The sequence below is a fragment of the Corythoichthys intestinalis genome, chromosome 22 (assembly GCF_030265065.1).
Source record: "Corythoichthys intestinalis isolate RoL2023-P3 chromosome 22, ASM3026506v1, whole genome shotgun sequence".
Taxonomy (NCBI): Eukaryota; Metazoa; Chordata; class Actinopteri; order Syngnathiformes; family Syngnathidae; genus Corythoichthys; species Corythoichthys intestinalis.
Window position 1 is genome coordinate 9000936 of NC_080416.1, and position 27829 is coordinate 9028764.

General features: G+C 36.2%; 2 protein-coding genes across 9 annotated transcripts in view; one reads left to right on the plus strand and one right to left on the minus strand.

Moving 5' to 3' along the window:
* Positions 1-8194: 8194 nt before the first annotated feature.
* On the minus strand, positions 8195-18783 carry meaf6 (MYST/Esa1-associated factor 6). Of its 2 annotated transcripts, XM_057827609.1 has the most exons (8): positions 18616-18783; positions 15647-15762; positions 15490-15577; positions 15378-15423; positions 15126-15318; positions 11281-11310; positions 10887-10920; positions 8195-8505 (listed from the first exon to the last, which is right to left on the minus strand). In XM_057827609.1, the coding sequence occupies exons 1-8, from the start codon at positions 18703-18705 to the stop codon at positions 8491-8493; spliced, it is 612 nt and encodes a 203-aa protein (XP_057683592.1). In that variant the 5' UTR covers positions 18706-18783; the 3' UTR covers positions 8195-8490. The 2 variants fall into 2 exon arrangements, with proteins under 2 accessions (XP_057683592.1, XP_057683593.1); XM_057827610.1 differs by lacking the exon at positions 11281-11310.
* Positions 18314-27829, plus strand: part of LOC130910377 (MAP7 domain-containing protein 1-like) — a 53582-nt gene continuing 44066 nt past the window's right edge. For 4 of the 7 annotated variants that reach the window (XM_057827606.1, XM_057827608.1, XM_057827604.1 and 1 more), the window contains exon 1: positions 25094-25468. In XM_057827606.1, the coding sequence (XP_057683589.1) occupies positions 25402-25468 (67 nt within the window). In that variant the 5' untranslated portion in view covers positions 25094-25401. Of the gene's footprint in view, positions 18383-19374; positions 19471-25092; positions 25469-27829 lie in introns of those variants that run through there. The other 3 variants (XM_057827605.1, XM_057827602.1, XM_057827603.1) reach the window with 2 other exon arrangements.

The following is a 27829-nucleotide window of genomic DNA, read 5'->3' on the forward strand; positions in this document are numbered from 1 at the left end:
GTTATTTGATGTCAAATAATTATTTCTTTATGTGGGATTTTTTTCCCCACTGAATAAATGCACTTGTATTGAAGGTTGGATTTTTATCTTTTTTCCCCATTAAGGTCCCATATTATTTAGAAAAAAAAAAATTAGAAGCTAAAAAACATATATTATAAATCTAATAATTATGGAGGGCACTGTATACTAGGAATGTGATAATACTCAATTAATACTAATAATACTAATAGGTAGTCCCCGGGTTACGAACAAATGGAGCAAACAGTGCTAGTGTGAAAGCGCCCAAATTTGCAATCATAAAAATGCAATAGAAAAGACAAGCAACATCGAGAGCTAAAGTCTGGGCAGCGACAACAAAAAAAGATTTGTAAACATTGTTTAGTTTTACTTTTCGGATGCATTTGATCGCTTGAGTTTAGGGCTGCAGCTCTCGATTATTTTAGTATTCGATTAATTGATGAACTACTTAGTTTGAATAATCGGATAAGGAACATGAAAAAAAATTAAAATACCTGAGCTGAGCCTCAAACAGTATCAAAAAAATAAATGATATAAGTACAACAAAAGAACAATTAGCTAACTTACATAGCAAAAGTCTGTTAGCTTAAATGCTACAAAATATTTTTATTTATTTATATATAACACAATGCTCGTAACAAAATGTTTAAACACATTCTCACAAAAACGGCTAAATATACCAATAAACTAAATTATAAATGCATTTAAAAATTAGCTCAAACAAAAACTTAGCTTATGTTGGTCTTAACTGGGAGCAGCTGGATTCAACCATGTGAAATGAATGACATCATATTCACTGTTGCCACTAGAAGGCAGTGTATTCACCCAAACCAATAAAAGCTTAATGCAAACACTTTTAAAACAAACCATTACAATGCCACTTTAATTAAACGAATACTCGAAGCAGCAAAATTTAATTTGAATCTTTTTTCAAATCGAATCACTCCAGTTAATCAATTCATCGTTGCGGCACTAATATATTGTCACACAAAAAATGATGTGGTGGGACTGCTCTGGCCCTTAGTCCTCAGGTTTGACACCTGCGATATAGAAGATTGGGCTAATTTATGTTGATTTCTGTAGTCTTGAAAGCAAGTCTGCTAGCTTAAATGCTATAAAATACTGTTTTTTTTTTTTTTTTGTACAATGCTCTTAACAAATGGTTCAAACACATATTCCCACAAAAAAATGGCTAAATATACCTATAAACTAGTGCTGCAACGATTAATCGATTAACTTGAGTAATTTGATTAGAAAAAAGATTCGAATTAAATTGCTTGGAGTGCTCGTTGAAGGTGGCGTTGTAATGTTTTCTTGTTTTTTGAAAAAGAGTTTGCGTTTAGTTTTATTGATTTGGGTGGATACACTCTCCTCTAGTGGCGACAGTGAATATGACAACTGATTTCACATGGCTGAATCCAGCTGCTCCCTGTTAAGACCAACGTTAAGTTCTTGGTTGAGCTAATGTTTTTTTTAATGCATTTGTAGTTCAGGTTATAGGTATATTTAGTCGTTTTTTGTGGGAATACGTGCATTAAAAAAAAAAGGAGCATTTTATAGCCTTTAAGCTAGTGGAGTTTTGCTATGTAAGCTAGCCAATTGTTCTTTTGTTGAACTTAGATCGTCATTTATTTATTTATTTATTTTCCAATACTGTTTGAGGCTCAACAAAAATGTGATTTTTTTATGTTCCTTATCAGATTACTCGAACTAACTAGTTCATCGATTAATCGACTACTAAAATAATCGATAGCTGCAGCCCTACTATAAACTCAATTACGAATGCATTAAAAAAACAGCTCAACCAAAAACTTATGTTGGTCTTGACAGGGAGCAGCTTGGTTCAGCCATGTAAAATTCGTATGTCATATTCGCTGTTGCCACTAGAAAGCAGTGCTTTCACCCAAATCAATAAAACTAAATGAAAACACTTTCAAAACAAACCATTACAACGCCACTTTAATTAAATGAATACTCAAACCAGCAAAATGTAAAAATAATCTTTTTTCGAATCGATTACCGGAACAGCATACCTGACCATTCCGGCCCACGTTCACCAAAACTAAAATAATTCAGCGTAAAATTTTCCGAGGTTGAAGTTTATTCTTAAGTCTTTAGCTCCCACTGACAGCAACAGACATCCAACCCATTTGAAATTGAATAGTGATTATGTTTTAGTACATGTTTTTGAGGTGGGGGGTTTACTCTTACCTCACTTCCTGCTTAATGCAGTCATAAAACAGTCGAGAGCCAAAATGCTCAGCTAAACTCAGTCGAAAAAAAATTTGACATCACTCTATAATTAAAGTTTACGACCGTAAACCACAAGCTATTCCCTAAAAACGCACCTTTGTGTTCCCGCATGTTCCCTCATTTCCACGAGTACATGTCAAACAGATTTCCAGAAGCGTTTTTTTTTTTTTTTTTTTTCAAAACAAAGCAGCTCCTTTTACAAGTCACTCCAAAGCAACAATTTGAACATAAACGCCTCGAGGCCACAGACTGCCATTTCCTCTGTGCGCTCAAGAGGACAACAAAAATAAAAGAGTCCCATACAGTGACTCTCTTGATAATTACCGTACAGCTGAGTTTAGGAATCCCGCTCAGAGTCGCAATTAAAACTCGGTTGAATTTCCTGACGTGACAGGAAGCGGCGCTGACACAGACGCGAGGAATTTTGCTCGCGGGATGTGGCGTAATTACGTTTGTGGTTAGAAAAATAATAATGAAAGTCAGTCTTCGAGTTACAGTTTTAATAATGAAGTTGATTAACTTGTCATTACAAATGACAGTAATGGACGTCAAATACGTTTGACCTGAGATGGCTGAAGTGAATGATCGTGTTTCGGTGAAAGTTTCTGAGGGGAGTTTATTCATAACTTATTGGCTGCTGTAGACAACTATAAATGTTCAGTACATCTTGAAGGGTGAATGATTGAAAATCGTCCCTCCTCCCCTTTTTTTGTATTAAAAAAAAAACATTTTTAATTAAAAAAACAAATATAAGGATAATTTCAGTTTTTCTTCTTTTAAAAAATAGGAAAGCGGTACATTTAAAATATAATGAGAATATTTGCTGTTTTAACATCTTTAAAATTAAAAATAAATGATTAAGACAATATTTACTATGAACTTATTCTCTGCCATTGACAGCAATAGATGTTATATTCTTTTGAAATTGTAGAGAATATTTTTTCTTTTTATCACTTTATATTTAATATTTTTAAATTGAAATTTAAACAAATACTTATTTTTTTTTTTTACCATTTTATTAAAAAAAATAGTAAAATTAATTTTTAAAAATCAATAAAGAGGGACTTGGTTTTTCCTTTTTTTTGAAATATTAAAAATTAAAACAAGATTTACTTAAGTTCAAGCCCATTCACTGACATTGACAGCAATAGACGTTCAATCCATTTTAACTGGAGAGAATAGTGTTTCTTCTATAGCTCTCTATTTATATTGAATTAAAATTTAAAAATAAAAAATAAATAAAGACACATTCACTATTTTATTAATTTAATATAATGACTTTAAAAAAATAAGGGACTATTTAGTTTTCACCATTTTTTAATAAAAAAAATTGAAAATATTAGAAAATTTTTAGAAAAATTAAGACAAGATTTACTTCTCACCCAGTCACTGCCATTGACGGCAACAGAAGTTCAATCCCTTTTAACTAAGAGAGAAATTTTTTTCTTTTATAACTTTATATTTATCTTTTAATTAAAATCTGAAATATACAGTATATTTAAAAAACAACATATTTACCCTTTTTAAAAATAAATATTTAGCAAAGTTAATAAACATTCAATAAATAAAAGAATTAGAATATTTAGTTTTCCCTTTTTTAATTAAAAAATAAAAATTTGAGAAAAAAAAAATTGAAACTGCCATTTCTGGAGAAATTACAAAGTGGCTTTGCTGTGGTAGATACAGTCCTTTTGCTATACCATTTCTTGATTATTTGGGGACATTTCGGGGACATGTCCCATTGCATAGCTGTGTCAACTTACATGGGTGCCAGTTGAATGTCAATGGGCTGCAATATAAGTTTTGGCCAAAAATCACAAACACAAAGGTTTTTTTTGCCATTGAAAATGAATGGGAAATTTGGACATACATGGCCGTCAATGGAATGGAAGTGAATGGCTGTCAATGGCATCGACTTACTTGGGCGCCAGCTGAATGTCAATGGGTTGTCATGATAAATGGTCAAAAATCACAAGGACCCATGTTTTCCTGCCATTGAAAATGAATGGGAAATTTGGACGAACATGGCTGTCAATGGTATCCCATTAGAAATGAATGGGACAGTTTTGGCGAATTTTGGTAGAACCCACTTTTTTTTGGGGGGGGGGGCAAATTCTTACCCCTTACCTTTACCGTCCTGGATTTTTTGATGTGTAAATTATGTGATTTGGTCCAAAATTGGAGGACAAGTAGCAATTTGATTTTTTTTTTTCCCCAAAAAAACCCCCTGCGTTTACGGGTGAATGAAAAATTTTTGGGGCTGTTTGAAAAATTCCGGTCATTTAAATATTCAACCGGTGATGGTCGGTCAAACAGCTTGGGTTGCTCGGCGCCCCGAAGAAACACCGTTCAAAAAAATATATATATAATTTTACTATATGGGCCTTTGCCTTGCAAAGCCCCATCTAAAAATAAGAACATTTATTCCTAACTGATTAACTGCCATTAATGGCTATTGACATCCAACACACTTTAACTTGAAGGGCTTGCAGGAATCTCACAATCAAAACGGATTCGACATCTATCGCCGTCAATGGCAGCCAATTAATGTTAAATGATTAAATAACATTAAAGCCGTTTAAACGCTGAGAGTTCTAAATGCTAATATGCCAGTGTTAATGTGTACTCAACTCTGGTTCACCTATCACTTTCAAAAGCAATAAATGTGATACTATCATTTCTTGCCTCCTACTCCCACCCTGACGTTTTAAAAGGCTTAAACCAGATGAACATTTTTTGTCAAAAATGGCAGTTTTCCCTGTCCACGCCCATTTCTGAAATCACTCTTTCAACCTCAACTATGAGCTTATGTTGCACAACAAGCTATGTATAACCGTGACAGAATCCGACCACAGACAAGCTGTAATTATAGCGTGCAAGAAGTGTCTCCATACATTTCAGAGCGTCTCTGCGCTAAATTCGAGCTAATCGCCGCAATAATTGAACTTTCCGTCTAAAGATTCGGATCTTGAAATTAAAAAGTATGAAGGCCTTGGCGTTCACGTGTAGGAAAACGACTTAGGAAACTGTTGAGCCAAATTAAACGTGACTCCAGAATGAAACCGGGGAATGTATTTTGGAGACTTAACAGTTTATCCATCAGAGCGTCTGCCAACGTAGCATTAAGTTCTCTTTTACAGTTTCCAGCTATTTTTGTCATGCAGACACACAACTTTTGACTCCTGTGGAAGACTAGGAGCGTATTTGGAATGTTTATGAGGTGTCAAAATATCCTTAAATGGGCTGAATTTGACATTTCTGTGCTGTGCAGTTAGAAATTATGCTATTTATAACTGCTAAATGTGTCGGAAAGTTTTGAATTAGTAATTGGCTTAGAATTCACTTTAGTAAGCTTTGAAACTGAAAAGGTTTAAACAATATCTTGAGTGACTCAGCAAAATAAAGCACGCAGTTAGCTTAGTTTCTTCTGTTTTGTTTAATATGAGTTTCGTTTGTGTCAGTTTTCCTATTTGAGGCCATTTTATGAATACGTGAATGGGCGTTTTGAACACTCCCCCCCCCCAAAAAAATCAATTCTTGCTTGTCAATTGAAGCAATTTTGTAATATAAAAGCCGAACCAACAAGCAGTTAGCTTAGCGTCTTCTTGTTTCGTTTACTACGAGTATGGCTCGTGTCATGTTTTCTGTTTGAGGCTATTTTATTAATACGTGACTGCCTATTTTGAGCACTTTTCCGTTACAAAAAAGATTCTCGCTCCTCAATTGAAAAGATGTTGTGAATTAAAGCTGAACAAACAAGCAGTTAGCTTAGCTTCTTCCGTTTTATTTACTTTTGAGTTTCGCTCGTGTCGTTTTTGTCCTTTTTGAGGCTATTTTGTTTATAGGTGAATGGGTGTTTTGAACACTTTTCCCTTAAAAAAAAAAAATCGATTCTTGCTTGTCAATACAAGCGATTTTGTAATATAAAAGCTGAACAAAATAGCAGTTAGCTTCTTCTGTTTTGTTTACTGAGTTTCGTTTGTGTCATGTTTTCTGTTTGAGGCCATTCTATTAATACGTAAATGTCTATTTTGAGCACTTTTCTGTAAAAAAAATAGATTCTTGCTTGCCAATTGAAGAGATGTTGTAAATTAAAGCCGAACAAACAAGCAGTTAGCTTAGCTACTTCCGTTTTGTTCACAAATCAGTTTCGCTCATGTTGTTTTTTTCTGTTTGAGGCCATTTTATTAATACGTGAATGGGTGTTTTGAACACCCCCCGAAAAAATCGATTCTCGCCTGTCAATTTAAGCGATTTTGTACTATAAAAGCAAAACAAAATAGCAGTTAGCTTAGCTTCTTCGGTTTTGTTTAGAGTTTCATTCATGTCATTTTTTCTGTTTGAGGCCATTTAATCAATACGTAAATGTCGGTTATGAGCACTTTTCCGTTAAAAAATAGATTCTTGCTCGTCAGTTAAAAAGATTTTATAAATTAAAGCTGAACAAGCAAGCAGTTAGCTGAGCTTCATCAGTTTTGTTTACTTTGAGTTTCGCTCGTGTCATTTTTTTTTTATTAATATGTGAATGGGGGTTTTGAACACTTTGCCTCCAAAAATTGATTCTTCCTTGTCAATTGAAGCGATTTTGTAATATAAAAGCCGAACAAACAGTTAGCTTAGCGTCGTCTTGTTTCGTTTACTAGGTGTATCATTCGTGTCGTGTTTTCTGTTCGAGGCTTTTTTATTCATACGTGAATGAGTGTTTTGAACACTTTTCGCCCCCTCCCCCAAAAAATCGATTCTTGCTTGTCAATTGAAGCGATTTTGTAATATAAGAGCCGGACAAACAGTTAGCTTAGCGTCGTCTTGTTTAGTTTACTAGGTGTATAATTCGCGTCGTGTTTTCAGTTTGAGACTATTAAAACGCGAATGTTTGTTTTGAACACAATTCCCATAAATAGATTCTTGCTCGTAAATTGAAGCCAATTTGTAATATAAACAAAAAAACAGAATAAAATTTTGCTGCTTCGAGTATTTGTTTATTTACAGTGGCTTTGTAAAACTCATTCAAAATGGCTGAATACAGCTGCTCCCTGTTACAACCAACAGAAGGTAAGTTTTTGTTAGAGCTAATGTTTTTTTTATGCATTTGTAATTTAGTTTACGGGTGTATTTCGCTGTTTTCTGTGGTAAAATGTGTTCCAATGACTTGTTAAAAGCATTGTAAAAAAAAAAAGTTAACATTTTATAGCATTTAAGCTATCAATTTCTGCTAAACAACTTAGCCAACTCTTCTTCGGTTGTACTTTGTATACTTGCCTTTGTTTTACATCTCCTAAAATTTTAAAGCGATTTTGTAACAAAACAATCAGCCTAACTTCCATTTCGTTTATGACTACAACTTTTTGTCAAAAAAATGGCCTTTAAATTAGCACATTGCTCGAAATTCTCATCATGATACTTCAAAACTGAAGTAAAGATTTCGTCTTGGACTATCATAACATTTTAAGTGATTTAGCAGCATTTTGCGTTCACTCCTGCTTTTGCTAGCAGTATTGTTTCTGTCTTATGTATTAGCCTATGTTAATGTGTGAATTTCAACAGTTTTAAGTTACTGTTTTGGACTGTCTTCCCTTAAAAAGATATTCTTGTCAGTCAGTGAAGCTAAAAAGAGCACACATTTAGCTTAGCTTCCATTTCGTTTACATCTAACTTGTTTCTTTGTATTTTAGACAGTCTGGACGCTCTATGGCGCTATGCTGCCTCTCGCAGGTCAGTCTTAGTACTACATCAGACATATAGCTCAAACTAAAAGTAACTTGAACATACTCAACAATCTTCATCTTAAAACACGTATATATTCATTCATTATAATTCATTTGTCAATGCAAATCAATATGTTTTAATAGTTTTCTCACTCTGAAAAGTTTTTTCCCCCTCCATAATTGCAAATAAAAACATGACATTTGATTAAAAAAAAATATACCGACATCACTGGCATTTTATTTTCTTGAAAAAAACACCATGACATAAAAATAATACAGATAAAAGGGGATCCACAACAATGTGACGTTCACAAAAAAGGGAATATAAGATGATTGCCTACTAAATAAATAGTCTTTGTTTTTGTTTTTTTAAACACTATACAAAAATGTTGTGGAAAAAAACATGCGGGACGTTTGAAAGCCAGGGAATGTTTTGAATGGTACACTGAAAAATAAAAGGTGTACAAAGTTCACAAAGTCTTATTTCTCTTGTAGGGTCTTGAATTTGTCTTTCTTAGGTGGAATATTCCTGCAAACAGAGGGAAAATTAACCCTTTAAATGCTATGAAATAGCACTTTTGTATTTTGTATTAATTTCATTTTATTTTCAATCAATCCATGTTTATTAACATTTTATCAAAATATACATTTGAATAAAAATCTATCAATAGTAAAACAAAGTGCGTATGTCACCAAAAAGCATGTGTATTTCATATTTTACGCGGTATTTTATGCTCTTGAATGAAATGGACGTGGATGTGTGTGGAAGCGATCGTTATTTTATTCAATTTTTGAATCCCGCACCATGAAAATGAGTGACTTCCGGCTCCAGTCTCGAGTTGAGGACGAATGCAAATGTGACGTCAGCTGGGTCAACATCTCACAATACAGAATTGCCTTATAGCATGCAGATGGACTGCGGATTCAGCCTATTTTGCGGATTAATTCATTTATTTTTCGCATCACACAAGCCAAACGGCTGCAGGGTTTTGTAGCTGCACCAGGGAGAGGGGTGTGACCCTTTTTGGGTTACAAAAAGTCACCGTTCACCCCGAGAACGGCCAACACAAGTGTGCGACAACTGTGGGAGCATTGGACTTAAGAGTAAGTGAGTAAACAGTGTTTTGTATTATGTCACATACTAGGATCATGGCACACGTTTTAATACGACGGTGGCTTAAATTTTGTGGCTGACAATGCTCTTTGTCCACCGAGAATGTCACTCGGCCGACGACCGGCGGCTTGTCGGACCCCTCGGTCCTTCGCGTGCCTGCCGGGAGAGCACTACACTTGGCTTTTTGGCCTCTTCTAGTTCTGTCCAATTTTCAACCCCATCAGAAATTGCAATTTTGTGTTAAAATGGCCGTGAATACAGCGATCAAAAAGTAAACACGACAAATACTCTTTAAGGAATATTTACTCACGTTTGATCATGAACGGATATGTAAAAAAGTTCTCAGACACATCCTGCCTTGTTAGCTGCACACAAGAACTGCACGCCACTCTGTCACCGTTTACGTCTTCGCCGTGTAGTTAAGCAATAATTTACGGCATATTCGTGTTGACCATGTGGCAGCTACGCGTTCCTCTGACATCAGCTGGTTTGTCCGGCGGTCATTCTCCAGCTGCTTCCCCGCAAACGAGCTCTCCTGCCCGCAGCAGGGGAACGACAAGCTGTAACTTGCTCGCCGCCGGGCGGTTTGCTGATCAGCGGAGACAATCGACAACCCCGCCGCCGTGTGATATGATCCCGGGTAGTTCTGTGTGATTTTTCGCTTCGAAAAGCGAAAATTAGACTTTGAGACGTCACTCTGTTCGGGTTAGCATGTCGGCTAGCTGTCACGTCTCCTGGTTTGTTTGCAGGGAAATGACAAAAGCCGGACTAACTCCGATGGCATAATATCTCGACAGTGAAGACGACAGTTTTGACCATTATGAAGTAATTTTGCCATGTCGTACTGAATAAATGATTTTTAAAATATTTCATACAGTATTCCATTTGTCATGACCATACCACTGACTTAGCATTGGGGAAAAATACTTGGGCAAAAAGAATATTCTGCACCAATATTGGAGTAGCGAGATTGAACAATGTCACTTTGCTGCTCCCTTTGTCGCATTTTCCTCGTTCTGAACAATTCCCCCTCAATGGGCCAAATTCTAAATCAGATGAAATTATGACCCTGCCGACGTCATCCTCCATATGGGGACGCGAGAGCGCTATAATTGCAGGCAGGGCTAAACGGCAGATTAAAAGGCTAATTTCTCGTCATCTGCGCTTTGCCAAATAGTCGAATTGTCTCAAAATATGATTGTAATTCACATATAATAACTCTTTTTTTTTTTTAATCCTGTCATACGCACTGTAAGTTTTTAAAATCACTGAAGAATTTTTTATTATTTTTAATTTGATCAATTTAATTGTATTCACGTATAACTGTATTAATAAAAATATCAAAAATTGACATATCATCAATTAAAAATATTTTGTAATTAATACGTTTTTTGGGGTCAAGAGTATATTTCAGATTTTTTTTTAAATTTAATTTTCGTACTTTTCTCATGTGTAGATTTATCCAGAATAGAAAAAATAGAAAATATGAAATATAATAATTTAAAAATCATCTAATAATTATTAATAATCTTAAGCAAATTCTTGGTCATTAAATTACCAGATAGATTACTAGTAATTTCTTTTTTTCTTTTTTTAAATAAAATAGTATGTACCTCCATCCAATTTTTATTTCATGAAATATATATATATATATATATATATATATATATATATATATATATATTAATCCTGAAGTTTATTTATTTATTTTTTTTTTTAAATGGCCATAAATACTTCCTAAGGCTTAAAATGATTATGGGATTTAACAAACCAGATAACAGTGTTAAAATACTTACAGCTCTCGGTTTCTTGTTCACTTTCATGTCGAACCTGCGTCAAAAAAAAAAAAATAGATGATGGGTTTAGCTACAAGTAGAACACTGAATCAACTTTAGCTAGCAATGACAAAAAGCAGTGCCACTACTGTACCATGAGGAAGCCTAAAAACCAAAACCACTGCAAAAACTCTCAATTATTTTCCAGTTAATTATTCGCAAACTTGCAGCCAGCTCATCATTTTACAAGAACAGCACAGCTTTGAACAAGCGCACCAGACATGAGAAGAAGTGGCGCCAGTCCCCCCGTTAGCAAGCAATGAGAGATGAGGGGGGTGCCGGAGCATTCAAAGACATGCAGCATTACCGGAACGCTAGAAAAGACCACGTGCAGGAAGTAAAATTCAGAACTTACTCAAAGTCATAATCAAACATGGCAGAAGGGCTAAGGGGGAAAGGGGGAGGAGTCAGCGTTACAACAGGGGAGGGGGGAAAAGATCAGCAGCTGTTAGTTGATAGTCGGAACCCTGACATGAACACAATAGAGTAAAACAACGCGTTGACGCGGTGTTAATTGCGAGAGGAGGAAGTTGCGAATAAGCAGAAGGGGGAATTGGAAATTATTTAGGCTGGTCGCAATGGCTCTGTGGCTAAGCGGCGCCTCTACAGGTTACTATTGGTACTACAGCAGACAAGATTTTTTTTGTTTGTTTGTTTTTGCATTTTATGTTATGTTCTCAAAAAGTTTATGTGCGGTTGTTGGATTTCATAAAACTCTTCGGTTGCCATTGACTGCGATATCCGTCCAATGCATTTGAACTGATATTTTAGTCACTTTGTTGGGTCATCTGCTTTCATTGAGGACTACAAATATCTGAATATTTACTAATTTTTATCCATTTTGTTTTTTTAAAATATTGATAATGCATAAATACATATTTTAGGATTTAAAAAATAGCTCTCAGGACTATAAAAATCAATATACCGTAATTTTCGGACTATAAGCTGCTACTTTTTTCCTTCATTTTGAATCCTGCGGCTTATAGTCAAGAGCAGCTTATTTGTTGATTTTTTGGGGGGTTAATAGGTAACACTTTATTTGACAGTGGCGTCATAAGACTGTCATAAGACCATCATAATTATGATATGACACTATCATGGGCGTTACTGAGTGCTTATGTCATTAAGTGTCATCCGGCAAATTATGTCACTAACTCCATTTATGTCCAGCTAGGATGTTTTACATCCATTCCAAAGTGAGATAATTTGCCACATAACACTAAATGACATCTGTCATAATCATTCATAAATGCTCATGACAATGTTATGTCATAATTATGATTGTATAATGACAGTCATAAGGCGCCACTGTCAAACAAGTGTGACCAAATACCATAACTAGCCATTAATGAAACAACTGGAACAGTAACTGAAGAAATAATTAGCACAGAGCATGAATTTTGATTGCTATTTACATCTGTGGTGCTGCAAAGCATGCTAGGAGGCATGTTGGACGACAACAGTGTTGACAGCAGGTAGCAGCAGAGGTCTACTGTCCCCCCCAAGGGAGCAGTGATGGCCAAATGAACCTTCTTGAAGAAATAAAGCTTTGAACTAATTAGCTGCAAAGCTTCATGCTGGTTTATTTGATCCTATGACAGTCGTATGATGCTGCTGTCAAATAAAGTGTTACCGGTTAATATCTTTTGGTGTAAATATCCCATTACACAGTGAGGACAGCTGCGGCTAATAGTCCAGTGCGGCTTATCTATGAGCAAATTCTGTTTTCGTGCCAAATTTGGTGGGTATCGGCTTATAGTCAGGTGCGTCTTATAGTGCGAAAATTACGGTAAATTAACCCAATTTTCTATATCGCAGGTGTCACACCTGAGGACGAGGGGCCAGAGCAATCCCGCCACATCATTTTTGGTGTGACAATATATTAGTCCTGCAACGATGAATCGATTAACTGGAGTAATTCGATTTGAAAAAAGATTCAAATTAAATTTTGCTGCTTCGAGTATCCGTTTAATTAAAGTGGCATTGTAATGATTTGTTTTGAAAGTGTTTGCATTAAGCTTTTACTTATTTGGATGGCTACACTGCCCTCTAGTGGCAACAGTGAATATGATATCACTCATTTCACATGGTTGAATCCTGCTGCTCCCAGTTAAGACCAACATAAGCTAAGTTTTTGTTTGAGCTCATTTTTTATGCATTTGTAATTTATAGTTATATTTAGCCGTTTTTGTGAGATAGTGTTTAAACAATTTGTTATGAGCATTGTGTTTTATATATATAAAAAAAAAAAAAAAAAAAAAAAAAGTTTTGTTGCATTGAAACTAACGGACTTTTGCTATGTAAGTTAGCCAATTGTTCTTTTGTTGTACTTAGATCCTTATTTATTTTTAATACCATGTGAGGCTCAGCTCAGGTATTTCAATTTTTTATGTTCCTTATCCAATTACTCGATTTTTCGAACTAATAGTTCATCAATTAATCGAACACTAAAATAATCTATAGCTGAAGCGCTAACATACACTGCTGGCCAAAAGTATCGGCACCCTTACAATTCTGTCAGACAATGCTCAATTTCTCCCAGAAAATGATTGCAATTATAAATGCTTTGGTCGTAATATCTTCATTTATTTTGCTTGCAATGAAAAAACACAAAAGAGAATGAAAAAATAAAATCATTTTACACAAAACTCCAAAAAATGGCCGGATAAAAGTATTGGCACCCTCAGCCTAATACTTAGTAGCACAACCTTTACACAAAATAACTGCGAACAACCGCTTCCGGTATCCACCAATGAGTTTCTTACAATGCTCTGCTGGAATTTTAGACCATTCTTCTTTGGCCAAGTGCTTCAGTTCTCCGAGATTTTAAGGGTGCCTTCTCCAAACTGCAATTTTCAGATCTCTCCAAAGGTGTTCTATTGGATTCAGGTCTGGACTCTTTGCTGGCCACTTTAGAAGTCTCCAGTACTTTCCCTCAAACCCTTTTCTCGTGCTTTTTGAAGTGTGTTTTGGGGTCATTGGGAGACACTGGGCCCTACATCACACTGCAAAATTTGTTGGTAGTCCTCAGATTTCATAATGCCATGTGCACGGTCAAGCAGTCCAGTGCCAGAGGCAGCAACACAACCCCAAAACATCAGGGAACCTCCGCCATGTTTGACTGTGGGGACCGTGTCCTTTTCTTTGAAGACCTCGTTTTTTCCCCCCTGTAAACTCTATCTTGATGCCTTTTCTCAAAAAGCTTTACTTTTGTCTCAATTTGACCAGAGAACATTCTTCCAAAACGTTTTTGGTGTTCTCAAGTAAGTTTTGGCAAACTTTCTTATGTCTCTGGGTCATGAGTGGGGGTCTTCCTGGGTATCGAACCACAGAGTCCCTTTTCATTCAGATGCCGACGGATAGTACGGGTTGACACTGTTGTACCCTTGGACCGCAGGACAGCTTTAACTTGTTTGGATGTTAGTCGAGGTTCTTTATCCACCATCCGCACAATCTTTCGTTGAAATCTCTCGTCAATTTTTTTTTCCCGTCCACATCTAGGGAGGTTAACCACAGTGCCATGGGCTTTACACTTATTGATGACACTGCGCACGGTCGACACAGGAACATTCAGGTCTTTGGAGATGGACTTGTAGCCTTGAGATTGCCCATGCTTCCTCACAATTTTGCTTCTCAAGTCCTCAGACAGTTCTTTGGTCTTCTTTCTTTTCTCCATGCTCAATGTGGTACACACAAGGACACAGGACAGAGGTTGAGTCAACTTTAATCCATTTTAACTGGCTGCAAGTGTGATTTAGTTATTGCCACCACCTGTTGTGCCACAGGTAAGTAACAAGTGCTGTTAATTACACAAATTAGAGAAGCATCACATGATTTTTCAAAGGGTACCAATACTTTTGTCTGGCCATTTTTTGGAGTTTTGTGTAAAATCATTTTTTTCTCCATTCTCTTTTGTGTTTTTCATTGCAGGCAAAATAAATGAAGATATTGCTACCACAGCATTTGTAATTGCAATCATTTTCTTGGAGAAATTGAGCATTATCTGACAATACTTTTGGCTAGCAGAGTATTATATATATATATATATATATATATATATATATATAACATTAAAAAAGATACGCTTTCAGGACTACAGAAATCAATATAATATTACTTTTTGCTTTATTGGTGATTAATCTTAGCTCGATACCAGCAAACATTCAAATTTTCAACGATCAAAAATCATTTTGTATATACCTGTGCCTATTTTTGTTCTTCCTCTTCTTATGACTTCCATGATGGCTGCCAGATGAAGAGGAAGACGCAGCTTTTTGAGGTTTCAAGTCCTGCAAGGCCGAATCCACATCTTCCGTGTCTTCCTGACTGGGCTCATTTTCTTGATTCTGGAGATCCGGAGACGCGTCGCTTTCCGTGCCGCTGCCTGCCTCGCCTGATAAGAACCCAAATCTCAGCGCACGTACATGAAAACTTCACGTTTTCTTCTCTTACGTTTTTCGTTCATGTGATCTGGGATCCCGCCTAGTGCGCAAACCGCCTGCCGATCAAAATAAAGATTTAATTTGAAGTTCTGTCATAAAATACAGGACACGTGTGGACTTACAGCAACCGATGTAACTGACGACTTGCTGAAAAGACGCTCTGCCTCTTTAAATTTTCGATTTCTTCTGTCCGTCTTGCTGTTGGAGTTCCTGCGAGAATCACTTAGATTAGTATTCTTGTACAAATTAGCTACAAATAACATAATTCTGTGCACTTACTTTTGGTTAGTTAGGTATCGGTCCCATCCTCGGATGATGTTGCCGTACATTTGAGTGTCTTCTAGGTAACTGCCTTCAAAGGCGTATATTTGTCGTTCCAAATTCACAAGCGTCTCCTATATCGTCAGGGGGAAATACATACGTTAACACATATGGCGGAAAACACTCAGGTGACTTGAAGTTCCACTCTGAGACCCCCAATTTGGCCAACTTTCAAAATTGTCCTAAATGCATGTTGGAAAGCTTAAAATCTCAATTGTCTGGGGGGAAAAAATTTTGAACAGGAGGGATTTTTTAAACAGCAAAACCCTAACTGGAGGTGAGAGCACGCAAGAGCATAATAAAAGACGCCATGATTTTAACGAGATATTATCGCTTATTTACCTCTTTTCGATCCAAAAACTCCATGTAGTATGTATCTCCGAGTGTCAAGAAACAGCTGCGAATGGCCACAGCCAGATTTTTGGGGGATTTTACGGGTGAAACGTGGTAATATAACAAGGGTCGCGATGCAGAAAACGCAGAAATCATGGAGTGGTCGAGATTTTCATTTTCATATATTTACCCTTTTAAACATTTTTTTCAATTTTTCTTTGTTTAGATCGATTATCATGTAAAATATTGGGGAAATGCGACAGTAACGAAAATACAATTAAGCGATAGTTATGTGGTAGATATCCGTGACTTTTTTACAGACGCAATTTTTTTCATTGTGATGTAATCTATTTTAAAGTTTAAAATATTCGAGTGAATAATTTTTTTTAAAGTCGATTTTTTTTTTTTAAACTAAATATTAGACATCAATTAACTCATTCACTTCCAGCCATTTTTACCGGAGCAACCCCCTTCGCTCCCGGCCGTTTTACTGGATTTTGACTGATTTTGCAAGGCCCACAGAAAATTCTGTTCTTTTGCTAAATAAACATGGAACCCACCAAAAGAAAGATTAGACTTTCTTTCAGCAGGAAAAAAAAAGTAAGTTCATATCTATTTCCATTCTTTAGACATCAGCATTTGAAAATAGCTTAGTTTGAGCAATTTTCCAATTTCTGATGAAAAAAAAAAGAGAAATTGAGCTTTTTGTAAAAGCATACATTTCAAACATAACTTTGACTTTAACATAGCTATTTTTTGCTTTTGTGACATCCCAAACATCTGAATAATATTTTCCTTCTACAAAATAACATAAACAACAAGACAAATAGAGCTTTTGATAGCAAAGTAACAATTTATTTACACATAACTAATCTATTTAACTGAGAGATGATGCTGTTGTGGCTGCAGCTGTATCGGCAGATGGGGTAAATTTTCCCCTCATCACTGCCTGTCTGTCTCATCAAGATAGATTTTTTTTTTATCTTTCTTTTGTAGTGTTCTGTAGTGACCACTACCTCATAACAGAATTCACCTAGGGAACTCCACATTTTTCTCACGCTTCTTACTTCTTCCAACTTCCATTTCCTGACTATTTCTCTTCATTAATTTCCTTTCAAGGTTCGATATGAGTTCTTACCAAATGCGCTACTGCCCTACAGTGGCCAGTTTTATTGCTTTAAAATGGATTTTGAGCGTTGTGCTTTGGAGTGAACTTGCATCAGAAACTGGAGATTTCTCTTGTGAAAAAAAACGTAAGACTTATAAATAAGTTTTTGGGACACTGAAACAATTAAAAATAGAACGTATTTATACGTTTTTAGGAGCCAATTAGTTAATGATTCTAAGCTAAAAATTAGACATATCGAATAATAAATACGATTACTTCTTTTTATGGCTCGGTTGAAACAAAAGCGGTTGCGCAATGTCTGTAAACAGGTGTTTTCAGGGTAAAATGGACAAATGAAAAATAGTTCGGGGACTTAATGCGCCATGAGTCTGCTATGGCAGCATATAGACATATTGTTCTATCAAACATAACAGTTCTTTTGGCTTAAAATACAGCAGTTTATTTTAAAGAGGGGTGCAAGAGCAGAAACTGCTTTTTCAGCCTTGTCTGTGTTTTCCGCCATATATTAATTTTACAAGCTTGGGTAGCACTGGAGACTGTTTGTGTAAAATAATTGCAACTCTATCCTCAGTTTATACTTTGTAGTTGTCATATATTGTTAAAAAAAAAAAAAAAAAAAAAAAAAAAAAAAACATTTCAGCGCCACTGAGGTCGGGTTCAATCACCCTTATGCTGTTATCACTAGTAGCTGACTGGACTAGATGTCTACTAGTTATCACTAGTAGCTGACTGGAATAGATGTCTACTAGTGATAAACTCATTTGCAGATGGATGGCTGGATGTACAGCATCGTCAATGGCAGCGAATGAGTTAAAAGTGTGACTAATGCAACTGTGACAGTGTTAAATTGCACATGTTCCAGTGTGAAACAATGTTTTGTGCGATATTTTAATCAAATTATTACACTTACAGTACAGCTAAACCATTGTTATGCAATTTTTTTAGTATATCAATTGTTTAACTTTTACTGCACACCGCAATTTTTCTCTATAAACAAAGATGTAAATGTTTAATGAAGTGAAATTAAACCCCGACAGCAATTGAAGCCCAAACGTTTACGTTTTAAACACGCTTGGGTGTTTGAAGCGTGTATGTCGAGGTCTGATGACGTTTTGAAATTATATTCACGCGAGAACTCGATCCCAAGGCGGAATATCCAGCTGCTGGCTAGTTAGCACACAAAAAAACTTGGCTGTTGCAGGCAAATGGAACGTACTGGAGCATCTTGCAAAGTGTGTGTAGGTTTAAAACGACAACTTGGAACGTAATGTACACAAAACACGGTTAAAGTAGCAAAATGTGCGCAAATATTAGCCAAAGAAGCAGTGCGAGACACGGAGCCGTTTTTAGCCTCGCACTTAACAAGGCCCGCTAGCAGTGAACACCGCGGCTGAAATTTTATTAACATTTTAATTTACCGTAAGGCCGGTTCGCGAGCTTAAAGAACATTTTTTAACAAACGTACAGCTAGTTCTTGTTTCCTCTTGACCAGTTCGGCAAGCTCCCGCCGGGTGTCCGGAATCTGCGGCGGAGTAGCCTTCGCGTGCATCGCCATGATGGATCGAGCAATATGGGAAAACAAAAAGTGTGGCGGCGGGAGAGCTCGTAGCGACGCATAAATTTGTCTGTAAGGCCGACAGATGGCGCTAAAGGACCGTAAAAAGATTTGGGGACTATTTAATGACGGGGAATTAGTGAATGTGTTAATTATTGATGGACGGTCAATGGGAGTCAATTGAGTTCAAAATCATATATAAATTAGCTGAAATCTTAGCTTTGTTTTATTTTAACCACTCTAGAGAATGCTAATGATGAAGTTATTTAGTTTATATAACTGGAATAGATTAAAATTTCCACTTTTATTCCCAAAAAATTATGAATTTTCACATTTTTTATTTCGGTTTCAATGTTGTTTTTGTAATAAGCTAGCAGGTGTTCGAAAAATGAAATGTACATTGTAATTCACTGTAGAAGATGTGTGTTATCTTCAAAGTTTACCTTGCCTGGGCTGTAATAAACCACTTAAAAACCATTCACATTTGTCTCTGTTCAAAATAAGCTAAGCTATGCTACGGCTAATCACTGAAATCGTGCTAAATATTTGTTTGAATCTTTAATCTAAATTTTGAAATTGCCCAGCAGTAATTTAGACAGTATTTGCTCCGGGAGGGTTCGCTATAATACACCCAAAAATAAAATTAATCTTCAATTTGTTGTATTTCAGGTTATCCCACAATCCAGGGTTGAACTGTAAGGTTCCAGGTATAAAAGTGAGCAGTCCACATGAGGCCCTTGCACGCAAGAAGAAAACCACCCTTCTGTAAGTACAGAATAGAAATAGAGGCAGGGCAAATAATCGAAGTGAAGTAGCACCAGTTTTACAGCGAAGGCATTGAATATTGCACGTAAATAAGTATTGCACATAGAATGTGTGAATCGAAGTTAAGTAGCAGCAGTTTGTAAGTGGCATAGTGCATGTTAATAATGCACGTAAGTAAGTATTGCACATAGCATATTGCATGTAAATGAATATTGGACATTGGGTGATGTGGTGTTACATATGGCTGTTCAGACTGCACAGTACACATAGCATACTGTAGTTTTATATTAACTAAGGTTCTCATTCATGGCACAGGCGGTCTGCCTCTGGAACAGCTGAGCACTTGTGATGACACCAGAGTGCCAACTGCTAGAGGGCATGGAGTCTGACTCTATGTGTGCAATGTGACTAAGTGGGCATGAGGCCGGCAAATGGACACATCAGTCGAATCCTTTTATTGGTGTCAGATTGTGAACTACAGCAAAGTCCAACTTTTTACACCATTCAGAACGCCCTTTAGCAAATCTAAGGTGTGATAAATTACTGCACAACACAAACATATGATGTACTGATAAAACAATCCCTCCCCCCCACCAACAAATTTCAATTACATTAACTCTGTGGTACTGATACTTCTTAAATCGATGATATTGAATGGCTACTAACAAACCTGGGTGGTGATAAATCACCACACAACACAAATATATGGTTTACTAATAAAACAATGAATGAACCCCCCCCCCATCAAAAAAAAATTAAATTACAATAACTACGGTAGTGATACTTCTTAAAATCAATAATATTGAATGGTTAGTAGCAAATATGGGTGGCGATAAATCACCACACAACACAAACATATGGTGTACTAATAAAACAATGAATTAATTTCTCCCCGCTCCTCCATAAAATGTTCAAATTACACTAAGTACAGTAGTGATACTTCTTAAGTTAATGATAATGAATGGCTACTAACAAATCTGGGTGGCGATAAATCACCACACAACACAAACACATGGTGTACAAATAAAAAAATGAAGGAATCCCCCCGCCATCAAATAAATTAAATTACCTTAACTCTACGGCACTGATACATCTTAAATCAATGATATTGAATGGCTACTAGCAAATCTGGGTGGTGATAAATTGCCACACAACACAAACATATGGTGTACTGATAAAATAATGAATTAATTCCTTTTTTTCCCCATCAAATAGATTTAATTACATTAACTGCGGTACTAATACTTCTTAATTCAATATTATTGATTGGCTACTAACAAATTTGGGTGGTGGTAAATCACCACACAACACAAACATATGGTGTACTCATAAAACAAATAATTAATTTCTCCGCCCCATAAAAAAAAATCAGTTTAACTATGATACTGATATTTCTTAAAATCAACAATATTGAATGGCTACAAGCAAATCTGGGTGGTGATAAGTCACCGTACAACACAAACATATGCTGTTCTAATAAAACAGTGAATACATTTCTTTTTCCCCCATCAAAAAAATTAAATTACACTAACTACGGTACTGATACTTCTTAAATAAATGATATTGAATGTCTACTAGCAAATCTGTTAGGTGATAAATCACCACACAACACAAACATATGGTCTACTAATAAAACAATGAATAAATTTCTTTTTTCCCCCCATTTAAAAAATTAAATTAACTATGGTACTGATACTTTTTGAATCAATGATATTGAATGGCTACTAGCAAATCTGGGTGGTGATAAATCACCACACAACACAAACATATGGTGTACTAATAAAACAATGAATGGACCCCACCCCATCAAAAAAATTCAATTACACTAACACTACAGCACTGATACTTCCTAAATCTATGATATTGAATGGCTACTAGCAAATGTGGGTGGTGATAAATCACCACACAACACAAACATGTGGTGCAGTAGAAAACTGTTAATGAAAAAAAACTTTTTTTCATCCTTATTTTTTTTTAAAGTATATTAAATTGTGATAAAAATGGCCTAACAGTTTTTTTTCCCATATTGGCAACTATGATGCGATCCCGTTTATAGCATACTGTCATCTGCTCACAAAATTATTCAGATTTTTCCCCTTCTTCATAACAACTGCAGACTCCCGCACAGCAGCAGCTGTAGATATATTCAGATTATGACCTCATGCGTTCACTACATATATATACTGTACCTCCTCCGCTCTTTTGAGTTTAGGGGATTTTAACAATGAAAGGAGGTTTTCATAACCAGCTCCCTTTTCTCAAATGTGCCCTGCAGTCAAAAGGCGGATTCCGATGACTAGTACCGGAGTCCATCTCAAGTTGGACTCTTTTTGTGTTGCTTTTTTATGTGGTGGAAGTGCAATTATGTCTCTGTGGAATGGTGGGAGACTCTTTCTGATCCGCCCATGAGTTACGGTCTGTTGCAGACAAGTGTGGACATGTACTCCCTCTCCGGAAAGCACAGTAGAAACACTGTTTTTGGTCACACTGATGTTGCTTTTTAGGAAAAGATTAGATGCAATCCGTGGAAGAATTTGTTTGCTTTAACAGTATACCTTGAATATCTCTCTTCACTGTGAGAATGCTAAAGGCAATTTGACATATTTGAAAAAAAACAACAGCATTTAAATAAACAGGAAGTGACCTGGAATTGTCCCAAAATTAACTGCTGGTGACCTGGAGTCATGGCCAAGTTAATAAAAAAGGAAGTGAGGTCACATTCTGTTCATTTTAGGGCACTTTTGGGTCCTTTCCAGGTGCCCTGGAAGTGCTCCAAAATCAACATGAAGCAGCGGTGGGTACTCAAGTAAGAGTAGTTTTACTTCTAAATAATATTACTCAAGTAAAGGTAGTCATCAAAAATTTACTCAAGTACAAGTAAAAAAAGTGTTCGTTGAAAAGAATACTCAAGTAATTAGTAACATTGTGAGTAACTGCAGACAATATCAGTTTTCTTTAGTAGTATATTTTTTTCCTCAACACAACGTCATCTATATAACTATTATTATACTGTACTGTAATCTATTACATGACCTTATTAGGCCAAAAAGATGACAGAAAAGTTATCAAATTCAGACAAGAACAACACTATGAAACGTCACACGTCCAAAGAGTATATGTGCCCTCTAGTGGAGAAAAAACATTTACCTCTGATTTGAAGCAGTCATGTGATTATTGTTGCGACGTCTTATTGGTGAAACTGAGACAACCACTGTCGGCATCACTGGCAAAAATAAAGTCAATATGGAGGATATAGAGGAATAATGTAACGACTATAGTCCAGCCCAAAGTAGCGGAGTAAGAATATTGTCTCTTCTTTAAAAATCTACTCAAGTACCGTAATTATTGCACTACAAGGCGCACCTGACTATTAGCCGCCACCCACCAAATTTGGCACGAGAATGGCATTTGTTTATAGATAAGCCGCAGCCGTATGTATTATGGGATATTTACACCAAAAGATATTAACCGGTAACACTTTGTTTGACAGCGGCTTCAGACGACTGTCATAAGACCAAATGAACCTCCATGAAGCTTTGAACCAATTGGCTGAAAAGCTTCATTGCTTCAAGAAGCTTCATTAGGCCATCACTGCTCCCTTGGGGGAGACAGTCAACCTCTGCTGCCACCTGCTGTCAACACTGTTGTCGTCCAACATGCCTCCTAGCATGGATTGCAGCACTACAGATGTAAATAACATTTAAAACTCATGTTCTGTGCTAATTATTTCTTCACTTACTGTTCCAGTTGGTTCATTAATTGCTAGATATGGTATTTGGTAACACTTTATTTGATGGTGGCACCAAAAGACTGTCATAAGACCATTGGCAATATAGTGTAAAGCGCTTTGAGCGCCTTGAAAGGTGGAAAAGCGCTATATAAGTATAACACCATTTACCATTTATAATTATGACATGACACTGCCATAACCATTAATGAATTCTTATGACAGAAGTCCTTTTGTGTGATCAGGCAAATTATTTAACTTTTGAATGGATATAAAACATCTGAGCAGGACATAAATGGGGTTAGTGACATAATTTGCCAGATGACACTTAATGACATATGTCATAAGCATTCAGTAATGCCCATTATAGTGTCATGTCATAATTAGCATGGTCTTATGACAATCTTATGACACCGCTGTCAAATAAAGTGTTACCTATTAACACTAATAAATCAACAAATAAGACGTACTGGACTATAAGCTGCAGGATTCAAAATGAAGGAAAAAAGCGGTGGCTTATAGTCCGGGAATTACGGTAAAAATAAAAAGTATTGGGTGGCAAAACTGATCTAAGAAGTACATTTTTCTCAAAAGGTTACTCAAGTAAAATGTAACTCGTTACTATTCATCTCTGACATGACGTCAACAGAAAGTGACATGGAATTACACCAAAATCAACAGGATGAGAGGTCAGGTCAGGTCCTGTTAATTTTGAGCACTTCCCGAAACATGATCATTCACCTTTATTTTTCAACAAAGAATTGAGTAAAAGTGCTGACAATTATCAAGGCCCCTATGAAAAAATAATATTTACAATTTGCGGCATTGATGTGGTTAGGCCTCAAGGGATTTTTTTTCTTTACAGGGCCGCAAATCCCTTTCGGCATCTTTTGAGTACAGACACGCATTTGTTCCTGCTTAGCTTCTTGTATACTCGCCGTCCTCAGATACAGTTCACAATTCTGACTGAAATGTTTACTGTAATCTGCTTGTTGTTTTTCACATTGACTCCTGCAGGTTATATTCATGAAAAAATGGCCTTTTCTCTGCTTTGTTTGCAACACATGACTTGGTTGTGACTTATGTCACACACACAAAAACAACATCCTGCTTTTGATTTTTTTTCTTCTTTAATGTAATGGAAATATATTAATAATTAATAAGCTTGTCATCCCAATTATGTCACTGACATGGCAGATAATTAGTTGTCACTTTATATTTAGACTGAAAAATGGCTTCACATTAGGATTCACTTAGCGTCCAAATGATTAAAGCAGTTCGTTTACCATTCTTTATGACCGTAAACGTTAAAATATTGTAAAAGTGTTACACAATTCTAGCGTTACAGCTAACTTTAGCCCTGGTTATTGTAATTACCCAGACTTGTCAAGTCACCCTGTTTTCAGCTGCTCCAAATCATCTGATGGGTCAAACCATTCTCTGAGTTAAGAGAACAAAACTATTTTTCCACGACGCTACAAACTAATTAAAACACACGATAAATATAGTGACGACTTTATTAGTCAAAAGAAAATGTTAAACGTATACGAAGGTTTAAATAATAATTTCGTTTATCGTTTTAGCGCATGGTAAAGTCCAGATTTCCGACATGCGGTTTTCGCAACTACGTAAAGTTAGCATGTAGCGTCCTTGAACAATGACCGGAAAATTTAGTTTACTTTCAGAATAAAATAACTGTCATATAAAGTTGTTGAACGTACAACAATTCGCATGTTTGTATTTTATGATTTAATACTTAGTAACAATATACGTATTTATTTTCATTTTACAATTAATAATACAATGTGTTTTGTCCAAATTAGCCGCTAGTACTAGCTTTTATCGCGAAAACCTGAACCAGAAGTTAAAGGTCACTCCATGAATTGACTAATTTGTGGTTGGCAATACTGAGACGTTTTAGTCCCGCTGTGGATTTTCCACACAATACACGTCCACCCTTTCAACTCCAATTAATAATATATTATCTAAACACTCGCGTCACTTTGTATATGTTAAACAATCGGTAGTTCTTCGTCGTTTTCAGCGTCTTTAAACAACTTTGCCTGTTTTCTGTCGCTTCACCATTCCTGCTGGATTTTTCCAAAGGGCGTGTTTGGCTGAATCTGGACCGGGAGTTGCAGCTCCTGTACTCGGGATACTCGTGAGGAATGACAGCATCTGGAAAGTCACTGCAATCCGCCTGAATGGACACAATGGATTATAAAGAGCTTGGGCAGCATTTCGAAGAGAAACTGACACTGACGGATAAATGTGAGTACGCTGAATTTAAATTAGGTCATGTTGCGAAGTCGAATTATTCGGGTTTATATGTTATAATTTGGGTGTGGAAAGTCCTACGTGGCTTTATTGGTGTCATCGTTTACTAGTAGATCAGCAAAAAATACTGCAATGGTCCTTATCGGGCGTGCAGGAACATCTCACATGGACAGTGGTTTCAAAATGGCTTCGATCAAGAAGGTTTAATGGAAAACTTGATTAATGAAGATGGAGATCAACATCTCCCCTTGACCTGGAGGACATCCCTGTCATCCCTCCCCCATGTTTTCAGCAGACGAGCATTATCATGATCACCGTTGCCATGTTACGCGTTTGGCGGAGATGTCAAGGGGAACATCAATCAGAAAAATGGGGTGTTTTGAACTCATTTTACACGATTGACGGCGATGGACGTCCTATGGTCCAATCTAACTGAGCTCAATTGAGTAAAAAATTATTAGACGGATTAATCTACGATGAAGTCATTTACTGCCAATAATCCTGTTTCAGGACAGCGCTCGAGTACATAGATTACCTTGGAAATTGATTAATCGCAAATTTAACTGGTAGATTAAGCTTTCAACTTCATCAATTAATCGCAACAATAGATGACTCTTTCAGTTTCAATGTTTAATCCCAAAATTATCAATCAGATTAACCTATGAGTGAGTGTCATACGGCAAATTATGTCATCAACTCCATTTATGTCCAGTTTGGATCTTTTACATTCAATCAAAAGTGAGATAATTTGCCGGATGACACAAAATGACATCTGTCATAAGCATTCATTAATGCTCATGGCAGTGTCATGTCATAATTATGATGGTCTTATGGCACCACTGTCACATAAAGTGTCACCAAATACCATAACTAGCACTTAATGAAACAACTGGAACAGTAACTGAAGAAATAATTAGCACAGAACATGAATTTTAAATGTTATTTACATCTGTAGCGCTGCAATGCATGCTAGGTGGCATGTTGGATGACAGCAGTGTCGACAGCAGATGGCAGCAGAGGTTGACTGTCCCCAATGTAGCATTGATGGCCAAATGAAGCTTCTTGAAGCATTGAAGCTTTGCAGCCGATTGGTTCAAAGCTTCATGGTTGTTCATTTTGTCTAATGACAGTATTAATGATGCCGCTGTAAATATGCCATAATACAGTGAGGACATCTGCAGCTTATAGTCCAGTATGGCTTATCTATGAACAAATGTCGTTTTTGTGTCAAATTTGGTGGGTTGCGGCTTAAAGTCAGACGCACCTTTTATAGTCCAAAAATTATGGTATTTACTGCCAACATTCACATTTCAATGGCAGTCAAATACTTAATCAACTGTTAAAATAATTAAGACTAACTTGATAATTGATTAGTTGACAGTAATCCTGTTTAGGAAAAAAAATCTGTTTCTTTAATCATACATTATACAACAGTACGTCACAACCACAGTTATGTATAAACTCAGTTATTTTGGGATTATCAAACAAATGCCTTTCAAAGCTCTGCGTGCACACCAAACTGTAAAAACAAAACCAGGTCGGGATCCTCTTTTTTGTCTTTCATTCGCTATTTTTACAAGACGACAACTCCGAGAGGAGACACCAGCAAAGAATGTTTCTGTTTATCTAGCGCGCCTACCATTTTTGGTGTGTCGCATTCCTGATAACATCACATGCAGAGTCATTTCGGTGTACATATCCAGTAATCGTGGATGTCGAACCCATTTTTGTCTTTTGCTATTATGTCTGCCAACTGCCACGAGGAATCAACTAAGTGATTGAGAGCTATTTTTCAAAGTAAATTTTTTTCGGTATTCTTGACCTGCAAATAGTCGCAATCTGCTTTTTTAAAGCCTCTCAATAGCAAATATTCATTATCATTTTTATTTTGGAAAACAATCAAAGTGGGAAAACAATAAATGTTATTATTATTATTTTCCCCATGATTTTTTTTTTTTGGAGCAGTATGGCTCCAAGTATATTGATTAGGGATGTCCCGATAGCATATTTTTGCACCTGAGTCACCTGATTTTGAGAATCTGCCGAATCCTGATCCGATACCGAAAAAAAAAAGTTATATTGCGATATTAAAACTAGAGGAATTTTCATCAGATAACTTAAATAGATCTGTTTGGAATTAGGCCTAAATGGTATTGGGGGAAAAAAATTCTTAAGGTGGACCAGCATAAAATGTAGGAGCACCCACTGCAGGGCACATATCGACTAGGCATGTGTCTATATGAGATTCTGACTGTATGGTAACCTTAAGCCAAAATAACACGGTTTCACGGTATTACGTTATTGCAATTATAACTCTAAAATGTTATTTTGAGATGTATGGGTTAAAAAAAACTT